Raw genomic sequence first — 22,524 nt, forward strand, 5'->3', positions numbered from 1 at the left:
CTTGTTCTAACTTTTACAGGAACTTTACGATCATATGAATAGTTCCTTGGGCAGTACGTTGCTAGAAGGATCACAAGTTTATCTTGGTAAGTGACTTTTTTTTTGTACAAGCAGCAGAGATAATGTTAATGCTAATCAACACATTCCCTTCCTGAGCTAATTTATTTATGCTCATTAACAGAATAAGCGCCAGAAATCTCTGTCCCTGCATAGTATTCTGTTATACATTTCTTTATTAATGGATTTAAATAAATGTCTAATAAATGTAGTGTTTCTTTCTTAATAGGAGTGAGTTGTAAGTTGAAAGCAATGTTACCCCTTGACCTAACCATTTGGCAAGCAATTGCTTCCCTGCTTTTGGGGAACAGTTCCTGCTTAATTTTTAGATGGAGCTATTTGATGGTGTGGGGCGCTCAAGCTTTCATCTACCTGTTGTTTGGGATATCTCCCGTCTGATTCTGATACTTCTCCGTGCTTTCTGAATGCACAGTGTATTATTTACTTCCTTGTTTCCATAATGCTGCGTGGCATCCAACAGGAGTAACTCAGAGCATGACTGTTCATGTTATTATTGTCTCCATTGTAGATTTAAGTCTTGCTCCTGCTCGAAAGAAAGAATTAGATATGTGTTCTGCTATTGAAATAACCAGGTTCACATAGAATGCCTAATGCTTGTCCCCCTCCCTCTGAAAAATGGTGACAAGAAGTTAGTATCTCTACTAGTTACTAAACATAATAATTGCTCTCTTTTTTGTATCTCAGGTCTGTCTCCTCGGGATCTTGTTCTTCACTTTAGACACAAGGTAGGCGTGTTCTGCTAGTTACACAAAGTACAGCACTTATTTTGTGGAGTGAAATGTTTTATGAGGAACTGAAAAATAAATATGTCTAGACATGTCTGAGCTAGAAGTAAGAAGACTGTTTCCTAAGTACTTCTGGTTACAGCCTCCTGATTTACCTTCCCCTTCCGCTTACATAACTTCAGTGAAATTATGGTCCGGACTGAAGTTTTGTCTGTGTGCTGGGTTCCCTGGAGATTTCTAGGTTTGCATGACATTTCTTTAGTCCAAAGTGGAAGTGATATCAGACTTATGTTTTGTGTATCCTATAGCTAAGGTACAAATAGCGTTTAGAATCTTTAATTAACCGAGAGGCATCAAGGAAGCAAATTTGAGAATATGGATTTCATGGTGTATTCGTGCCTGCTCAGGAGATTTTTGGGGTAGAACTCATTTTTGTTTAACTTCAGGTGTCTGCCAGTTGTGCCCCTGAGGCATCTGGGCATCTGCCTAGAGTCTTTGAGAGTAGAGAGTCAGGACAGCCACTTCTGATCTAGATGCCTCATCTGAGATGTCTAAAATTAGGTGAGGTGAATGCTATTCTTGGTATTTTGCTGAATTCTTTTCTGTATTTCTGTGGAGGAACTCTTTTATGCAGTTTACTGTTTTTTAAAAATCTGGAATTACACATGTTCTTTCTGAAAAGTTCTGTGTGATTCAAAATTACATAATTCTTGTTTGTGCAGGTTTTTCTTTGTACATCTCAAATTCTATTTTAAAATGAGTGCTGAGGTGGAGAAAGACTATTTGAACACTTGTTTTTCACTGGTCAAATGTATCTGATCATGTGACAATTATACAGTCATTAACATGAAATCTTGAATAAGATTATGCTTACACAGTATTTTTGATAAATGGCACTGGTTCACTCACCATGTTTATCCTTTTTGTGTCTTTTCAGGTCTTGATCCTTTTTAAATTGATTCTTCTAGAGAAAAAGGTAAAGTTTTGTAGAATGAGGCAGGTAATTGAAATAGAAATGCAGTTGTTAAATTTTTTTTGTATGAAGTTATATAGAATATACTAGTGGAAAACAAAAGAAAAGTGTCTGAAGTCATATCAACAATTTTCAATCTGTATATAAATTGGGAAATTATGCTGAAAGTAACTGCTATGTGTTGGTGTATAGATTTGCCTCCACTTCTGTCCACATCCCACCTTATTAATAGCTGTCTCAGGCAGAGTAAGTAAAATGTGATTAAATGTGAATGGAGAAACTTAACATATTATAAAAGATAGGAAAGGATACATATTATGCAAATAGGTACTTGTGTGAAGGAACTGATAGGAAGTGCTGGTACCTAAAAAGGAGCATACAGCTTTGCAGGGATTCAGTAAGTAGAACTTCTGGTTCAGGTTTTAAATAGGCATACCAAAGGAAACAAGTGTTCAAGTGTCCTTCAGGCCTGAATTGCATGGGCACTGCGGGAGACAATGTAAAGAGCTGTATCTGTTAGGTCAGGCTGAACTCAGGTTATAAATTGGTAAAACTGTTGAACTGTAGGCTCAGTGCTTTCTTTGGGCTCCCTTACTGCCTCAGAAGCAATGCTGTTTTAGTAATTTAAGTGGAATGTGCAAAATGTACAAGCAGATGTGAAGTAGATAAATTTGTTCTGTGTATGTATTAATAATCTGGAACAAGAACTTTCAGCAAAATGACTGTGTCAGCTCCCAGACACATCTATGCAGGGAAATTTTTTTTATTTTGCTTTTTAAAAAAATTTTTGTTAAGTTTTGTTTCAGTTCCCCAAATGTCACTTTCTGCAGTGAACCTGCTGTGTTAAAATGTATCTTCTTCAGAGAGCTGAGAGGGAACATTAGAATTTCCTGTTAGCTGCAACTGGGAAGTCAGCAGAGTGGAATCTATGAGATATTGAAGCAGTTGTGTGGGATTTTTTAAAGTCTATATCCAAGACTACGTATCTTTTGTGGGGCATTAAATATGGCTTTAAAAAATAGAAGCAGCAGCTTCTCCAGAGCGTTTGCGCTTGTCACTTAATTCTGTAAGTTAGAGATATTTTGACAATTCCATGTATTTATCGATGAGAATAAATGCGGTTTCTGCATTAGAGCCATATGCTGAAGACTGCTATATTAAAGGCTATGCAAGAGGTATAGTTGAGAAAATATGATTATGACATAGGAGTACACATGTAGAAATGTATGTAATTAAGAGTTGATACGCTAGTTTTTGTCCAAAAAATAACATAATTATTCTGAAAGTCTACAGTGATATTTTTTTTCTTTTTTAAACCATAAGCGGAAAAAATATTTTCCTGTTAAGATTTTGTAAAGTATCTGTGCTGATCTGTTCAAAAAATTATGATAGCATTTCATCAGGTCAGTTCAGCATTTGGACATATATAAACTAAAAACCTTACTGAGCTATAGTTATTTTCTGAAGCAGCTCAAACCATAAGACATAAATGCATGGAAGAGGGGAAAGGGAGGGTTTCCCAAGTGTGTTCATATGACTCAAACACATGAAATTGTTTTGAAAATAACTGGATGCTTATTGAATAAACCTGCAGGTTGCTTTGTTTTTGTTTTTCCCTAAGCTCCAACAGGAAGACAACACTTGCAATTTCAAAAGGAAGTGTTTTGGCTTTCTGGCACTGCCTGTTTTCTGTCAGATATTAAGGTTTCAGAATAACTGTGGGAATCTGCATGTTGAAAGACCTTAAATATGATATGCAAGAAGCCACTAGTAATGCCAATTTTCCTTGAGCTGAAAAATGCCTGAATGCCACAGACGGATTTCCTTTAATCCTTAGAAATTTGATTGATGCTTTTCCACAGACTAAAGGAATTTTTTTTTTTTTTTCACCTCTCAGCTGTTATTGGGCTGGAAGACTACTTCCAGGTGGTGATCTTTCTGCTGCCAGGACCACCCAGTTTGCTGATGTAAATGTTGTAGGCTGTATAACGGGGTTGGGAGGGGTAAGGAAGTATGCACACCTATATATGGAAAGATGGCAGAGGCACTTTTTGGAACAAATACAGAAAAGTACTCTACTTAAGTACGTGGTATACCCAAATGAAAACCTAGCCTGGAAGAGATTTCTTGAAAACAAGATACTTCTTTATAGATTGAATTATTTATGTAGGCTTAAAAATAAGTTTGGCTAGGAATACATGGTATCTGAGAACCTAAACCTGTAGGGCTATCAGAGGGTTTCTGTTGTAGTTCATTGCCATTATATCATGCATATTTCATGCATGCATTATAAAGCAGCATCTTAAAAGAAGGTGGACTTTTTCATTCCTATTGCAGTCAGCTGAAATTCCTTGCTCAGATGATCTGCTTGCTCTTCTCATCATGCTTTTCCTGTGGCAATTTGAGTTCACTGGTATTGAACACAGAAAAAAAGAAAAAGTGTACAAAATAATATAGAGAGTCTATTTCTATCTGAGGTACTATTAAACATCATTTGGTATGTGGTTAGGACTGCAAAGGTCTTTCTCTTGGTTCCATCAATTCAGTAGCTTGTAGACTTGCAAATACTAGTGGAACATGAGTTGTTATTTGTTGCTTCTGAAGTGTCTTCCTAGCTTACATCAGAAGTCTTTTAAGTCCACAAACTTGCACTCTTAATTTCATGGTATACCTATTAAACTGTTCTGCGAAGTCATCATGTTAGATCATTTTGTGTTCCTTTGCATTGTTGATTCCGTGAAATGCTCAGGTATTTTTTACTAGTATTGTGCTGCTTGAGGACTTTAAAAGGGTATTGTTAAATAAGTTGCCTTATGTGAGGTTTTCTTGCTTTGGGTTTTTTAGATTTTTTTTTTTTTTTATTCCCACCTGAAGGCCTGTCTTGGAGAAACTCCAGTAGTAATATTCAGTCCACCTTGTGCTGCTTCTTTCATTGCTAGCCTTTGACACTCCCTTTTGAATTGCTAACTAATTTATTAATCCCAGCCTCTGTGCTTTAGTTAAGGAGATTCTGTCTTCCCATGTTATGCCTTAAGTGCTATACCAAAGTTGAGTATCAGTCATGTTTTGTTTCCAAAAAATATTTTTTTTTAATCATGGGAAGATACCTATAATAAATGAATGCTGCATTATGTTTTTCATTTATCTGTATATCTGTAATATATTTTCTTAGAAGTGATGTTTTTGCACAGGTTTTGGTCAAAATTCCAGAGTGGAGACTGTTTGGCCTCTCTGATTTATAACAGAGATTTTAACTTATTACAAATGAACAAGAATTTATGTAGTGTGCCAAGAAACAACTTTTTTCTGTCAGTCATTCAGTAACTGGATCAATTTGGGAAAAAATTCTGAATAACTGACAGAAAAATCTGAATGATTGACAAGTAAACGTTAGTCATGAGTATATATACAACATATATGTTACAAATATAAAATACAAGGATACAATAGACATATTTAAATATTTACTTTGAACTGTTGTAAGAGCTTTTGTTGGTAAGCAGACTTTCTAAAGTAACATAAACGCCTTTAATATAGCTTGCATGTGCTCTATCTTTGTCACGCTTAAGTGTAATTTTATTTTTCTCATTCTTTCTTCCCTAATTCTCCTTTCCTCTCTTGCACATTGTCTTCCCCTAACCCCCCTCTCTTCTGCCACCAGGTGCTGTTTTATATATCTCCAGTAAATAGATTGGTGGGAGCTCTGATGACTGTCCTGTCACTCTTTCCTGGTAAGAAGAGAAGTTTAGACTTCTTTTTAGATGCTTTCTGGTGATAACTGAGACCGGTGGTATTCTTCTGTTTGGAAAACAACTTATGTGACAATAGAGTTATGTTGGTATGTTACCTGAAAAATGGGTGACTTGTGTACATAGTACACAGCCATGCATGCATCTCCTAATATTACTTGTGCTCTATGGGTTATTTCTTAATTGGAGCCACTGAATCTTCTGTATTGCCTGTGGGTAACATAGATGGGAACCTGAATAAGTCACACATTCCTGTCGAGTTCCTTAAGAAACAAAAATATAAACGTCTCTCTTCCTTCTACATGCCCTCTTCAAAAAAGAATAAAAAACCCCTCACTCCAACAAAACCAAAACCCCTAACCTTGCTAATTCTTAGCTTCTAACCAGTCTTCTCAAAGCAAAAAAAGTTGGGGCAGATTCTGTAGGAGAGAAAGTGTGGGGTTTGATTTTTTTGGTTGGTGTTTTGTTTTGTTTTTTTAACACCCAACCCCAAAGTAGCTTTTTAAAATACATGATTTCCACTGTGCCCACAAGAGCACTTAGTTCATTTCTTTAACAAAAGTCACTTAAATTTCTGTTGAGATGCTGATATTCACATGTACTCTTGCTTTCCAGGTATGATTGAACATGGTCTTACTGACTGCTCACATTATAGACCAAGAAAGAGCATATCTGAGGATGCTGGCCTGCAGGAGAATACACCACAGTTAGATGACTGTGTTTCTGTGTCTGCTGCTGATACTTCAAATACAAACTTAAGAATGGGAAAGGGAGACATGAAGATGGCAGGAAACCATTCACTGGAAGGTCGAAAAGCAAACATGTCTTTCTCCCAGTCAGAGAAGACTTGTAACGGAGCTCAGTCCTCCAACGGTACTGTGCAGCGCTTGAAAGTTCCTTCCCGTGCTTCTCCAGCGTCCTCGGAAAGTGACTGGGAGACCTTAGATCCTAGCATTTTGGAGGAGTCTAATTTGAAAGAAGGAGAACGTGAAAATACAGCATCAGAACAGGCTGAAAATCTACCGAGCAAAGGCATGAGCTCAGAAAGCCTTCCAATCACTGTGCAGCCCCAAGCAAACACAGGACACACGGTGTTTGTTCCAGGACTGATATCTGGGTTGGAAGAGGACCAGTATGGTATGCCGCTGGCTATTTTTACAAAGGTAAACATGTTGTTCATGATGCCTGGTAACACAAAGACATCTGTTTTTCAGAAGTGGCTAATAATTTTGGTTACCCAACTCCAAATGGACAGTAGGGTACTGCAGAAGATGTAAGTATGGCCTCTGGCAAGTGTTCCTGGGCAGGTGGAAAGCATGAGTGAATGTCTGAGAGCGGTGTGTGCACGCACACATGCATTCCACTTTTCATATGTATGCTTAAATACTATTTGCAATTCTACATGATGGTAACTTGCAGCCCCACTGTGGTTAACAAATGGTATGTATCAATAACTACTGTTTTCTTTTACTTTGAAGAATTGTTGATCTAACCTCTACAGGGCAAGATCAGAGTACTTAAGAAGTGTTTAGATACCTTAATCTAAACTAAGATTCTGAAAGCTATATCTTAGCTGACACCTAAGCCTATGTCTTCCTCTTCTAATTTTCATATATATATTTATAAATGTGTATGTGTGTGTATATATGCACAAATTGTGTATATGTGTGTATATATATACACATACAGAAATAAATATATATATATTTTATATATATATAATTTCACCCTTCTTTACATGGGAACTCTTCATGGTTGCCTCTGGCTCTCTCCCTGGGCATGGTGCTGAGCTGCTGAATTTTAAGCTTGTGCTGATGCCTAACTGAACTCCAGGTATTCCAGAGTCTCTGTAAGGACTCTGATGGGCATACAGATAGCAATCAATACATTTACTAGGGCTGGTTTCTCATAAAAAAACAGGGAAAATGTGTCCCTTTTAAAGATACTTTTGTCAGTAAAAGAATTGACACAATACATTTCTTTTGTTTTGTTTTTAATATAGTAGCCTTTTAGATAAACATTTGCCCAGAAAGTAGAAGATTCAGATTTATTTCTTCAAGCTGATGAGGTTCAAAGTGGTTTGAGCTCCTCACAATAACTTTTATTGGAAATGGTATGCTATGTGGGCCCAAGTGAGCAGCTCAGATGTCTTTGCCCTGTATTGCCTCACATCACTGTTAGAAATGCTTTTTCAACAAAGATCTGCTGTCTAGTGTTTGTCCTTTTGTTCCCTAATGAAAAGAATAGCCTGTATATTGTATTTAGTCTAATTCCATTGAAAATACTAGATTATAAGCAAGAAGAAAATAATTGATAAGGGGGCCTACAAGTGCAAACTCAAATTGCTACTAAGCTCATAAAATGGAAAAGTAAACAATTTTAAGGAAGCTGACAGTTTCTGCATGTTTACCTTCTGTTCCACAAAGGCACTTTTCATTTGAGTTCATCCAATGTAACTAAAGTAGAAAAGGCTTTACATATCTATGTTATCAGAAAAATGTGATTCATAGTTATAGTGTAACTGCTTACTGGAAAGTTTAAATCTCTTTCAGAACTCTCATCTCAGGGTTGTTTTATGCCATGCCATAGAAAGACTAATAAATATGACAAATTGGAATGGGAGGAGATTTTGCCCGGTGGCATAATACATTATCCAAATACACCCAAGCATAAGGGAAAAAAGGTTGTGATACTTGTTTCTTTAGTATCAGTTCTGTAAGATCTAATACTCATTTCATTTGCACTCTTTTAAAAAGAATGGAACACCTTAATGGAAATAAAAGTTTTTATACTTAGAGACAAATGTGAATTTGGGAACTGACACTTGATACTTTAAGTAGTGAAAGATTTCCAAGACTTTGTTACTTGAGTATACAGTGATTAAATCTTCCTTTGCCAGCTCCTCAAGCCATATTTTTTGAAAATTTTCCATTTTAGGTTGGTGGTTGCTCTCAAAGCACCGTTGTCCCTTTGACACAGGCTGTTTGTTTTCAGCTGATAAGTGCTTGTCATCTGGAAAGCCATCCCTGTGTCTAATATAACAAAAGAGAATGGTTGTGTTCCTCTCTTCCATATGTTTCCAATTACCATGTACTGTGTGATAAAGTGCATGTGCTTTTTTTTTTTCTGTCCAGTATGCCGTTAGCCCTTCTGGGTTTCTGCTAGTGAATAAATTGCTTTGTGCTGTATGCAGTTGAACAGCTGGAGTTAGACTTCGGTATTAGACTTCAGGGGCGTGTTGAGCCTATATTTAAAAAGAAAATTACAATACCTATAGCCGCTTCTCAGTGATCTCTCAATGACTTCCCTCAATGCCTTTTTCAAAATGTTTGGGTTTGTTTTTGGTTTTTTTTTAATTGGAATGTAGGATACTAGCTTAACTTGCAAGCATGGAGTGGCTAAAAAGCACAGTGTATTGCTTTTTGTCCTGTTTTTGTTAACCGGGCATGCATGTGCTTTTCAAACATTGATTGCTATCTCTGGAGCCTGGGTATCTCCACCTACAAAATGTGGATAGCAGTCTATAGCTTTACTGCATTCTGTGCCTCTGGACTACCAGAAGACCTCATGGTATGCAACTGGAGAGATGAATCTTTATCTCCTTTGACTTCTTGTCTCTGAACTGACCTGACATCTCACTCTTGTTTTATATTGCTTATTCTGCTGCCGTATAAACACACTTGATTCCTGTCCTTTTGCTTTGTATTTCAGTTTCAGTCCTGAGACTGAAAGGCAACACGACCTCTTGAAAAGTTTAATTAATGTGGAATCTGGTTGCTTTGCTTTGCAGATGTTAAGTAGCAAAACAATAGATAATCGTGGCTGAAATTGTAATAACCAAGGTTTATTCTGGGTGGGATGTTCTGGCTTTTATTAGGAAAAGCTCTGAACATAGACTTTTTTTTTTTTGGCCTTATGTTAATCCTTTAAATATCTCTGTTACTTTAGGGATACCTTTGTTTGCCATACATGGCACTGCAGCAGCATCATCTCCTGTCAGATGTAACAGTCCGTGGCTTTGTTGCGGGAGCCACCAATATCCTGTTCCGTCAGCAGAAACATCTGAGTGATGCAATTGTGGAAGTATGAATCTCTGCATTTGAACTTACTGAATGGGGGGAGGGGGGGGGGGCGGGGCAAGCAGAGGTTGCATTTCAATATAACTTTAAAGTTTCACTTTCATGCTCAAATTTTGAATTATTTCCCTATGAAAAAAATTCTTAAATGCAGAAGCTTATTGAATTTGTATAATTTGTTAAAATAGGATTAGATAAGCTGTGCAAAACTAATACATGTTTTCCTGTATATTCTTATATCAAGTATTTGAATCTGCAGGGCATTTCTTGAATTTTTATTTTGTTGATGGTGTAATTTTACTTCTCGTGTCAAGTTTTCTTTTTCATGACTTTGTAATAAGGTCTTCAAAAATAAGTGCTTGCAGCTGAGAAACAGATACAGTCAGATAATAAAGCACATTGCTATTGACTTCTTCCTTCTGATTTAATCAAGAGGTTAAAAATAATAGTATCCCAGAAAACACTGTGTCAATTTAGCAAATAGATACAACTATATAATCAGCATCTGGTAAGCTAAGATAGCTTCATACAGGTAACCAACTTAATAAATTGAAGTGATAATCAGAAAGCCTCTAGGAAAACAAATGTTAGCACCAAACATCCCCTGCCAAATCCTGTCAAATGAGCAGCTTTTACTTTGTGCCAGGAAGATGATTGTATTCTGGTTACGTCGGAGGAGTATCTGACTTTCTGAGAACTGTTAGTTCATTATTTCGTTGGCCGTTTGTTTTTTCTTGATATTTTGGGGGGCTGTGTGTTTAGATTTAGATAACAATATATAGTAGTGTATATGTAAGCAGCTTTATTTAGATAAATGTTTACCCCTGGAATTATTTCAAACAGATAGAAGATGCTCACGTACAAATCCATGATCCAGAACTCCGTAAGATCCTGAACCCAACAACGGCTGACCTAAGATTTGCAGATTACTTGGTGAAGCACGTGACTGAGAACAGAGATGATGTTTTCCTTGATGGCACTGGATGGGAAGGAGGAGATGAGTGGATCAGGGCCCAGTTCAGCGCTTACCTTCATGCACTGCTTGCTGCCGTGCTGCAACCAGGTAGAACAGTCCCTTGATAGGGCCTGAGATGAGGGGCTTGTAATGAGCATTTGCTGTGTTGCATTAAACATGTGGCCTATCATTGGATCTCCCTTTACCTAATATTTTAGGCTGCTTTTTTTTTGGTTGTCCTTGGCTAACCTTGTTATTCCTTGACAAGCTTATTACTAATTCTTACTTCACAGCCTTACAGACACTTTCTTCTTTGACTGTCTCCATCTCCTTGATTTAATTAAGCTTTCCTCATAAGTAGAAGTACCTGAAACCTCATATGTGATGAGACTTTTGCAAACTTGGGTGTCTTACAGACTATTGCAACCTGAAGTTAATTGTAGGGAACTAATTGGATTCACGGAGACATGAAGTTAAGTGGCTGTCTTCAGGGAGTTTTACTAGGCTGTTTCATCTCTTTCTTTCTGCCATGGTCCTAAGTAGGGATTCGCATAAGTGAAAAGTGTTACCTAGAGGCTCTAAAGTTTGTGTCTTCTGGAGTTCAGCATTTTTTGTCTGAACTCGGAATTCTCTACATTCCAACCTTTTGTGCATGAATATAACTAAAAGAATCAGTGTTTTGTTTTGTTTGTGGAAAACATTTAGTTTGCCCAGCACTGACCCTGTTAACTTAATTCTCGTTGTGATTATTCCCTATTAACATCAATTAACTAATTCGGATCTTGTTCTGTGGTATTTGTGAGAAAACATGGGATTGAGAACTTGATTTTAAAGTCTGGAAGATGCTAAGTTCTTTATCTGACAACATTAATATTTTAAGATGCTACCAGCCTGGTTGGTATGAAATTTCGGTGTTTTCTAGAAACTCATACTGTTTCATCATCTGGGTCTAAAATTATTTCCTACACTCTTCAATGTTTTAAGGGGGATGCTGTTATGATAAGTTTATTCCACAGTAGTTCATACCATAGTTTTGGAGTGGATTTCGCGTTTACTAAATTTGAATGAGTAGTAACATAGTATAGCAAAGCCCAGTGTATCTGACCAAGACCAATGCAAATGATGTTTTTATTCTTAGTTGCTATGTGGCCATTCTTTGCCCAGAGAATAAGTTGTCGCCTATGTTTGGATGGCTTTTTTTTTTCCAGTTGAGCTCTATACTTAGAACTTTAAATGAATTAAACCCAAGAAAAATATTTTTAGAATTTTTTTTTTCCCCCTCTTGTCTTGGCATTGTATATTTAGGACACTTTAAAATAATAAAACATTTTTGAAGTGCCCAGTTCTTAGTACTAGAGGTTTAATAGTCTTTGATTTGATAAGACCCTGGAAAATTTTAAATTTTCTTTCAAAAAATAAAGTAATTTGTCTTTTATTATGTTTCTTATGAATTGCTGCAAATTCTCATCTTTATCAGACAATGAAAAGACTTTGTCAGACTTCGGAACAGCTTTTGTAGCAGCTTGGAAAAATACCCACAACTACAGAGTATGGAATAGCAACAAGCATCCAGCTCTTGCAGAGGTAAATTCTAGGTAAGGAAATTTTTTTTTTTAAAAAAGCATTTAACATTTTAAAATGGAGAGCTTCTAGTATGTGTAGCCAGGCACACTGTTCTGTAAAATTACTGCGTTCCCCTTGATCCTGCTATAAAGCCCTGAGGGTGAAACTCTGGGGCCCTGTTCTCCAAGTACAGAAACTGAGTATTTCTGTACTTCAATACCTTACTCTAATTCCGGACAGTAGTTTTATGAAGAAAAATATATCCAGAGTCAGGAGAAGTGAAACTTGAACAAGTTGTTGGTTGGCTGTCCTCAGCTACAGAGTTTGTCATTCCTCCAGATCTGTCCCCAGATGGTTCTGCTTTTTATTAATTGCTTCCAGGTGTTCAGGGAATAGCTGCATCCAGGGTTGTCATTGATGGGGGTGGAGGTGAGCTGGCTGTTTTGTGTTGCATCTTCTATACTTTGGATTGTTTTATTGTGTTTTCACTCAAAGATTAGATGGTGCCAGGCTTGGTAACTACTTTGGCTGTGCATGTGTTTTAGCATCAGTTATTACTGTACTGCAGGGAGTTTTGTTTGCTTTTGCTTTGTCAGCTGCTGTAATCTGAAGAAGGTTTTTCTTTAGACCTACAAAGCTCTCCTGGTCTACTCAAGGGATCTCTTTTCTTTTTCCATTTGGTCTGTGTTGCTAGAAGGAGATGCTTCTGCCTTAGTGTGAAAAGATTGTTAATATCTGGTCTGTAAATAGAAGGCAACTTACAGGTAGTTCATAAGAAATCTAAAGTTGAATAGTCACTGGGACCTAACTGTCAGTGAAGTGATATAGTAGTATATCTAAAAAGATTTTTTTTTTTTTTTTTTTTTTTTTGGTAAGCCACAGAGAGGAGTACAACCAGTAATTGTGTGATATGGATTCATCATGGAAAAATAAATTATTGTGTTTTTCTTCCTCTTCTAGCCACCCATTCCAAGGACAGTACTCTGTATCAGATGTTAAGTTAAGATTGTCACAGTAAGTATATAGTACTTTGATTTGTATATTTTTAAAAGTGTGGTCAAATATTAATAACTGTGTAACTCTTGCGTTGATGAACTAAACAAAATAATTAAATTGGCCATGTACGTGAAACTATACTCAACGTTCTCTTGCAAAACATCACCACATCTAAAGATGGAACATTTTCCTGAAATCAGGAAAAACTTTGCTAATGCACTATTTTGAGTTGGACTTTACATAATAGAGCCCTGATTTTTTGCATTGCAATTATAAGGCTTTTGTATATTTATTTTTAAGTTGTAAACTAAAGCTGTTAAAACTTGCATCAATGTTTTTCTGTAATTGACTTTAGGTCTCATTTTTAGGAGAAAACAGCTTTTTAATATAGCATTGTTCTAAAACTCTCAAAGTTCACTGTGTATGTACTGAGACATGGTTCAGTTTCTTCAAGTTAGAAGTTTGAAATTAGTTTTACATAATCTATTACTGCACCATGCTCAACTGAACTTTAAATTGGTCTCATCTCTTAACTCAGTGGTCTCAACTCTAAAACTCAGTGGTGCTTGTTATTCCCATAGTTGTTCAGCTCTAACTGAAGCTAGAATTCAGACTTGGAGTTGCAGTTAACTATCTCTTCTCATTTATGCACCAGGCAAAATACATTTTTTTCTCAGTTATGTATGTGGACCATAAAACATCAGAGACTATTTTTTTTAAGATACCTGTAAATCAGCAATACATACACGCTGATGATTCTGCACCTGCCTTGACTGTAGACTGATATTTTCAGTATGCTGTGAGTAGGCCTAACATACATGCTAACATAGAACAACAGCTTGAGGAATAAAAAGGTTCAGACTTCAGCCTGCAGAATCTTTTTGTTGCTTTTGCTGACCAAGGGCAGATTAAATTTCCGTGATGGTGATTGAGAATGCAAATGAATCAAGATTTATCTCAAGGTAATTGCCTTCAATAAGGTGGATGCTGATAGCAGCACTTATTACTAATGGATGGTCTTTGTAGAAAGACTTAGTTTGAAAGATGTGGAGGTGTCTACAGTCTTTTACTTGCCCTATTTTTGTGTTTGAAAGGGGAAATACTAACTCTTCTGAGTAGCCTGAAATCAGTGTAAAAGGACCAGTAGTTCTTAGCGTGTCTCTAATAATTAACATTTTTACAACAGTGCCTTTATTTTCCAGATGTGACCTTGCTATCAGATACTCAAAAAAATGACTTGCTTTTGCAAACTGAGCCTAACATAAACTTGTTCTTGGTGTACTCCATTCTTTATGCTTTTTGTATCTACACTGAAGATTTTGAAAGTGGGAAAAGAATGTGGCGTGCTGTGTTGTTAAGTTTTGCATAAATGCATTTGTAAAACCTGAAATGTGGAATTGAATGTTACAGTTTTAAACCAAATGAGATTATTTTCAAGTGATCACACTTGTGCAGTAGAACCGATTGCTTTTGTAATTTTCTTTCCAAACAGTGGTAGTGTCTGTAGTCTTTTTGCATGTCTTTAACATGCAAAGTTAAAGTATGAGTGTAAACTGTGCTTGATCAAACTTTTAATCTTAAAGCAAGAATCAAAATAAACTCTATTTAGAAAAAAGAATAATAACTGATCAGTAACACCATTTTATTTAAAGCTTACATGTTAGGACTAAAATTTCTCAAAACTACTTCAAATCTGCCTTTGTAATTTAGAACATAAATGCATTTTGGTAAACATTTAGGAAAGGTATAAAGTGTGTTGCATAAGAATGAACCGTTGGGTGTTTTGGTTCCTGTCTTGCTGACAGTATCTTCTTCCTCTGAGAAGCTTGCCTAACTGATTTATATGGATGGAATGCATGCAGGAATTATGGGCTTGATCATATATATAAATATATGTATAAAAACTATATATATGTATGCTATGTGAGTCTGTGTGTGTATTGATGAATATTTTAACTATGTATTTTATTTACACCTAGAAATAGTAAGAAGTCAGTCCGCTAACAGTCTTCAGTATCTCTTTTGTTTAGCTCCGTGCAAAACAGTGAACGTGGAAAGAAGATTGGAAATGTGATGGTTTCTACTAGTCGAAATGTTGTACAAACGGGAAAAGCTGTAGGTAAGAAATTATATTAAACCATCTTGCATCTAAGCTGTATCTTTTTTTTGGAGAAGCATCCTATGTCTCAGTTATATTTCATTTTAATCCAAGTATACTTTATAACATACATACAGAGCAGAGCAACATTTTAAGGGGTAAAGCTGCTGATTGAGGCCCTGTATATTGTGTAATAGTAGAAAGAGAAGCAGCTAGACAAAGAAATTAGTGTAAATTCCTTTCCCAGTGTGGGCTGGAGGCGAACGTGGGAAGAGAGTTGTTCAGGTAAAAGCTTTCATGTAATCTGGAAATGCTTAAACCACAACACCACCTTCTGCATTGAGCTATTCTCATTTTCATATCACTTTGACTGAAACTATCCAGAGCTGGTCAAAATCAGAGGAAGACATTATGTCAGTTTCTGCAGGTTTTGCAATAGTCTGTAGTTTTCTGGAAAAGCACTTGTTGCACTTGAACAGGGGCGACATCACACTGTCATCTTGCAGTGCAAGATAATGTGACTTCACCCATTGAAAAATCTGGTAGTTGTTCTTCAATAGCTTTGCCAAAAATTGGTTAGCTTCCTCTTTCATTCCACTGGAGTCTCTCTACTCTTTTTGCTGTTGTACACTCTGGCTATGAACACCTTTCAGCCCAAAGTCTAGCAAGCCCTCCAGGGCAAAGGACAACATAAGCCATTTCTGCTGAGCTTCTGTGTTCAGGTTCTTTGAATATTTTCTGACACAGACTCTGGACTTGGATTTTATATCCCAAATTGGGCAACTGATTGTGTGATTTTTTTTTTTTTTTTTTTTTTTTTTTAATATTTCTTTATAGTAGCTTAGTAGTGGTAACACTGCTATTGACCTTTCTTTTTTGTTGTAACACAGGTCAGTCCGTTGGAGGAGCCTTCACAAGTGCAAAATCAGCAATGTCATCATGGTTTTCCACTTTTACACAGTCAACCCAAAGCCTTGGGGACTAACTGATAGTCTTGCACAACACTGCTGAAAATTTCAGGTGCGATGCTTTCTCTGAGCTGTAAAAAGACTGCTCCAAAACAGGAGTGGAGATTAACTTCCCAGGACCAAAACATGTTGCTTGCAAGCACACATGAAATGTTACCATTCAGTTTCACTGGAATTATAGAAGAATGGTGAGTGTCTCCATACAATGGGGTGGCACCTGCAGTATATCGGTTGTATTTAAAGTGACTACTTTAAAACTGAGCCTTTATAAAGACATTAGCAAACAGGGCTTGCTGCAAGCCAAATGTGTTTGACTTTAGATTTGTACATTTTCTTGGATGTTGATAATATTTATGAAAACCAGTTATATTTTTCAATCCAAATAGCCAAATGTTTGTGAATTCTTGTTAGAAATAAGCAGAATATAAACACTGACTCCTCTTTCAGGTTGGATTTGAAAGCATCTCTGCAAAAAGTATATGGTGAAAACCCATTAAGGGTTCCAAGCCAGGTGGAACTTTCTCGCTTTCACGTGCAAATTAAAATTGGCAGGGTGCAGAGTGTGGCTGATTTAAGATTTTTTTTTTTTTTTTTTTTTTTCCCTCCTCTGTAGCCATGTACAGTTGTTTGCGTTAATCTGTCTCTACCTTTCTTTGTGTCCCCAAATCTGTGTGACAATTGCAAAATCAGTAATTTCTTGATATTATGCAGTAGGCCTTCATAATTCTGCATATGTTTTGGCTGTGTTTTTACCCTGGGATGTGAGTGGGATTCCAGTTGGAGACACCTCTTCAGGAAAAATATTACAAAACAATTCTCACAAATCGGGGTTGGATCATAGTTTTGTGAGGTCTTTCTCTATTAGAATGTAATTACACCATCAATGTAATTACGTGCATTGAATACAAAGAACTAAAAATGCCTAAAACGAGCACAGCACCAAACTGTGTGGCACTTTTTCTTTTTTTTCCTGGTAAAGTTATGAAGACGTTTCCAAATGAAAATCAGCTATATCTGTTTTCTGTGTTGACTCAGGGAATGTTCTGTTTGGATAGCTACTTTTTTCATAAAGAAAGTAGTGCTGGAATTGAGTAACTGAAACAGCTCAGTTTGTATCCTTGTGTGAAGAAATATAATAGTTTATATGAAAAGATGTGGCATAATGCTGTATTTTCTATGTAACATGCATGTGGTGTTTTCTGTGTGCAAGTTTATTCCACTTCCTACATTTCCTGATTCTGAGAGATTATTTCCTGTTTCTTGCAATGTGTGTGCCTCTCTATGCCTTCTGACATCCCCACACGATAGCTGTTAACATTTTCTACATCACGTTATCAAATGTTCCAATTTTCTGTAGTAAAAGGCTCTCAGTTTATTGCCTCATCAGTATTGGTCAGCACTTCACCATGTTCTTTTCCGGGGCCAAGATTTCAAGTCATGGTTATTTCTTCTATTCCTCAAATAAAATACAGCAGCTGTACAAGAGGTAGACAAGAAGGCTTGAATGTAATTTAAGAAATTAAGTTTTAATGCCTTTAGGTGCATTTGAAAAGCTAATAGAAAAGCCACACTTGCATCACACAGTTACTGTTGAACAGCTTAGTTTTTAGTCTTATGGCTTCAAACAGCAATTTGAAAACACAGGATCTGGTTTAAAGCCTTCATTACTTTTTTTCCAGGACAAATTAGATAGAATGGCTGTGGAAAACCTGAGAGTTTACAACTAGTTTGAGTAGTTTCATGTGAGAATGGCGAAAAAGGCGCCTAAAGCTCTACTGATCTACTGCTTCTGACATACAAGTAAAATGTACCTATAGAACTGCAACTATTGCTACTGATCTGTGTGTATTTGTGTATTTCCTAAAATTTCTGATGCTCTTTTTCTGTTTTATTCCACAACTCTCTAATAGACATTTATATCTCTTCAAAGACTAAGTAATAATTGATATGCTGGAAGAGCTCTAGTGAAATAAGACTAGGGCTGCATTTATTCATTATGAATCTAGAGCTTTCTGATTCAGCATGCAGATAAGAAAATAATCAAAAATAATCACTTGCTTTTGTGAAATAGCTAGTGTATCAGCTGCCTGGGATTTAAGTGGTCAGGCTTCATGTTGTAGTGAAGACTGAATAAAGGTGCATAAAGTATTTAAGCACCTGTAAAACTAACTTCAGCAATTTAAGGCATACAAGGTAAATTTAGGCTTAGGAGCTCACGATGGTGAGTTCTAACAGCCACGCGAGTGGGAGGTATTTACATGTACAAGGTATAGAAACAGGACCTTCAAGTATCCCTTTTCGATATCCTTGTCTTTGTCACCTCCTCACCTGAGTTTCTTCTGTAAAAGTCTCCTGTGCCCCAAATTTGTATAGCAAATTTGTTTAGCTCTCTGCATTCTCCTTACTCCCACAGACTGCCTCGGTGGCCCAGGGATATCTGAAAGCTGATTTGTTTGTTTGTTTTGGTAGATTGATTTGAGGAAAGGCAGAATGAGGTGTCCTCTGCAGTGCTCAGCAAGCCACAGCTGCTTGCTGCTTTGTACAGGGACTCTGTTATGATACTTCACAGTATTTCTCTTATGAGCAAGGTGACCAGACAGATCTTTCTCTGAAGTCTTTTTCCCACTGTTCCCGCTGTCTCTGCTGTGGAGCCAAACATACAACCTGATTATGAGTATTTTCCTTTCTTTACAAATGATAGATGAAGAAACTGGTATTTATTTTCAATCCTTTTAAGAACTAGCATCCTGCTAGCAAGTTGGACTGTGACTCATACAGTGATTAAGACTCATGCAGTGGGTAGAAATGAAGTGATCTTCATAATATGTGACCTTCATTAACATGAATGTTTGCTCTGCCATTTGCTTAAACTTACTTTTGAGCTGTAGGAAGGCATGCAGCCACTGAGGTTTATCTAAGCTCATGTAGTCCTCTTAATTTAATGGTTGTAACCTCTTTAGTTAAATCCAGTGCAAATGCAAGTTATTTTCCTCCCCTCTGTTTTAAAATACCTAGTGCAAGCATTATTACTTACTCAGAAAAATTTAGGCAGACAACTTCCGTCTTAAAGACCCTGATATACGTTCCTGCACTGCAAGAAAGAGTCCTAAATGAATTGGTGATGGTACCTCTAATGAGTCAACTGTGAAGCTATTGTTACAGCTTTGTCATAATGTGTGTTGCAAAGGTATTTCTGGCTGCCAGTGTGCAGCACGTACTGACTTACACCTTTCAACTTTCTGTCAAAGGCATCAATCTCTGCTTTTTGTATGTGCCAGCATTTGAGGAACTGCCCGTTGAGCATAGATTTAAGTCCCAAAAAACCCACAAGACTAAGTATTGTTGACCTAATATTTCATTTGACTAAAATGTTTGGCGTTTTTCATCAATCATTTTCACGTCATAACCTCAATTCCTGTGCACATCTGACACCAGTTTCCTCAAATATCACAATGTAATTATCATTTTTAGATCAGTGTTCTAGTACATTGCACTTGTTTGACCTTGTGCATCTGTTTCAAGCACTTTTGTAATTAAATTTAGTATTTTGCCTAAACAAGCTTCTGATTTCAGTACAAATTACTACTAAGCAGACAAACTAATGTGGCAGTATTTAATTTTAAAAGTGAAGGTGTGAATTCAGTTCTTAAACATAGAAACTGTTGCTTGATAATTGAACATACAAGTAATGTATTTGATTTTTCTTGTGCTGCTTGAAAAATAAATACATCCAACCTGTTTAAAGTTCTATCTGCTCAAAACGATGTATTATTTTAAGAAATTATTCCCTCCAGAAGATACTTGGAGGCATCTGCTTTTGGCATTGGTAGCTGCTTGTAATACACTGGCAATCTTTTTGAAATATGTCTTTCAGTTAAACTGTGCATGTTGCTTTTTGCAAATTTAGGACAAGAGGATCCTCTAGTGTGACTTTTTATTCCCTATTGGGTCCTGCTTATTGTGAATTGATTCAGTAGATTACATCATTAAGAACTTTAAGTACGACTGTAAAATTTTGATGTAGATTTAGCTTTAAAATAGTATGTAGTTCATTTGGATTGTGACATCTAGTCAAAGTCAGGATGCTGAGTAAATTAATTGCTGCACATCCAGTTCTCTGCTATAGTGAACTGTTTTAAAACTTTAGAACTTCTACTGTAACTGTCACTAGCTGAGAATGATTTGGTAAATCGCTGTTTCCAGTTGGAGGAAACTAAATGCCTTGAATAACATTGATGTGAATTAGATGAAGCTGATGTCTAGAAAATGGTTGCAATTCTCTAAAATTTGTTAAAATTTTTCTGACCGTATGAAAGTGTTGTCCCTAAATTCAGGTTCTTTTACCCCGTGTAAAATGAGCCAAAAACCACCCAGAGTCAAGATACTTGTTTAATCCATATCTGTGCAGAGCTGGGTGCTAGGTGGCAATTCCCCAAAGCCACCACACCGCACACAGGCAAGCAACACACTGACACACTTCAAACTACAGGAATACACATGTAACATAATGACCGTTGGTTTGTTTCTTATCACTGTGTTCCTCACGGGTTAACAACAGGCCTTGTCTCGGTCTGAAGTCCCAGTAGCCTCTTTTTTAACTACGCAGGTTCAGGGAGGAAGGGGCTTTTCTTGGTAGGTGACTTTTTCCTACTCAAGGGTGGGGTTTTATTATGTTAATGAGGAAAGCTCACTCATAAATCAGGTGGTTCTCTCCTTGGTTCAATTAGCAGCTTTGGTTTCTGTGCATTTATCTTGGTATTTCCCTGCTTGATGGTTTTGTGGTGTCATCCCTCCTGCTTATCTCAGCATTTCCTTGTTATAATTACAGTGTTGCTTCTTCAGGGTCATTCTGTCAGCTTTACCAGTTCCTTTATCAATTCCTGGCATTCTTTCACAGCCCTGCTTTTGTCATTTTATTAAAATGTAACACAAATAATTGTGTAAACACACTGGAAGATAAATTTACATCGTGTTGTTTGTGCAGTATAATTTTACTTTCTTGCAGGTATTTAGCTTTCATTAAAAAGGGCAATATGGAAAGTATTCATTAAAAGCAGAAACACTACATTATTGTACTATGATTAAAGATGGATGACAAATTGCTTCATGGTGTTTTGAGTCTTTAATACTACATTAGAGGAGAGACTGACTTAAAGCAGGCACAGAGCTTTAGTTCTGTGATGTTTCTGATCTTGATCCCATTCTTTATCAAATATTAGAAGTAGTGTATGGATTCATAAAAAAATGGAGATGGATCCCTTCTGGCAGTAAATAGTTAAAATCACTTCTGGCAGTAAATAGTTAAAATCACTTCTGGCAGTAAATAGTTAAAATCACTTCTGGCAGTAAATAGTTAAAATCACTTCTGGCAGTAAATAGTTAAAATCACTTCTGGCAGTAAATAGTTAAAATCACTTCTGGCAGTAAATAGTTAAAATCACTTCTGGCAGTAAATAGTTAAATAGTGAACCTTACTCAGATTACTTTATTCCCCATAAATTGACATCATCTGCACACAGGTAGCTTAATCTCAGTTGTGACTGGAACTTGGAAGTCTAGCTGCCTTGTTGAGTTCTTCTGTATAGGTTCAAAATTGCCTAATTATAGATTGCTCCTCTTATAAATACTATTCCAAAATCAACTGATAGAAAATAAGTTTTTTGTTGCTTCCCTGCCTGAATTTATTGGCTAATATTGATAAAAGCATAATTACTATTTGCCTCAATAGTAGCAGAGAACATCTACAAAATCTTCTTTTCTTGTCTTAATCTAGATCACCAAGAAAGTGGCACTGCTTTCTAGATCAGGTGAGCATAAAGAAAATCAATGTTTAGACTGAAGGAACAACAGTTATCTGGAGTGAAGGCAGAGGTAGAGGTATGTTGTTGTCTTAAAAACAGTATGAGGAATAACATCACTTACATACTGTGACAGATGGAAATTCTGAAGAAGCAAACTCAATTGGTCGCTCATCTCTGAATTCAGAGATAGAATGCACACAGACACACAGTGGAGAATTTAGAAGTTCGGGCATACCAGAAAGTGGCAAAAAATTACACTGAGCTTAACATATTGCCTAATATGACATGTGGTTACTGACTTTTCCTGCTCTTAATAAATGGTGCATATATATGTCTTGATGTGTATAAAGCTGTGCCAAAGAGCTGGCTAAAGAGTATGTCTGACCTTAAATTGTGGAAATTGTTTCTTTTTTTTTTTTTCTCTTCAATAAAAATGTGCTCAGAGTTAAATTAGCTAGCTCTACTTCCTGCACTTTCTAAATAAAATCTCAGCATCAAGATTTAGCTTGATGTCTAGCACGTAATCTGAGACGACTTTAAGG

At 36.5% G+C, this 22,524-nt stretch overlaps 1 protein-coding gene across 2 annotated transcripts in view; it reads left to right on the top strand.

Annotated features, from left to right (window-relative positions):
• The window catches only part of AVL9 (AVL9 cell migration associated), a 39,408-nt gene extending 16,973 nt beyond the window's left edge, over window positions 1–22,435 (top strand). Inside the window, exons 6-17 of one of the 2 annotated variants that reach the window (XR_006166835.1) lie at window positions 20–86; window positions 763–803; window positions 1,741–1,779; window positions 5,438–5,507; window positions 6,141–6,688; window positions 9,474–9,608; window positions 10,445–10,664; window positions 12,034–12,151; window positions 13,080–13,133; window positions 15,146–15,234; window positions 16,104–16,369; window positions 21,955–22,435. Coding sequence is in view for 1 of the 2 variants with exons in the window: in XM_042806427.1 (XP_042662361.1) it covers window positions 20–86; window positions 763–803; window positions 1,741–1,779; window positions 5,438–5,507; window positions 6,141–6,688; window positions 9,474–9,608; window positions 10,445–10,664; window positions 12,034–12,151; window positions 13,080–13,133; window positions 15,146–15,234; window positions 16,104–16,198 (1,476 nt within the window). In the remaining variant the exon portion in view is untranslated. Of the gene's footprint in view, window positions 1–19; window positions 87–762; window positions 804–1,740; window positions 1,780–5,437; window positions 5,508–6,140; window positions 6,689–9,473; window positions 9,609–10,444; window positions 10,665–12,033; window positions 12,152–13,079; window positions 13,134–15,145; window positions 15,235–16,103; window positions 21,284–21,954 lie in introns of those variants that run through there. The other variant, XM_042806427.1, reaches the window with a different exon arrangement.
• Window positions 22,436–22,524: the final 89 nt, after the last annotated feature.

The sequence above is a fragment of the Tyto alba genome, unplaced genomic scaffold, assembly GCF_018691265.1.
Source record: "Tyto alba isolate M040663 unplaced genomic scaffold, T.alba_DEE_v4.0 Super-Scaffold_46, whole genome shotgun sequence".
Lineage (NCBI taxonomy): Eukaryota > Metazoa > Chordata > Aves > Strigiformes > Tytonidae > Tyto > Tyto alba.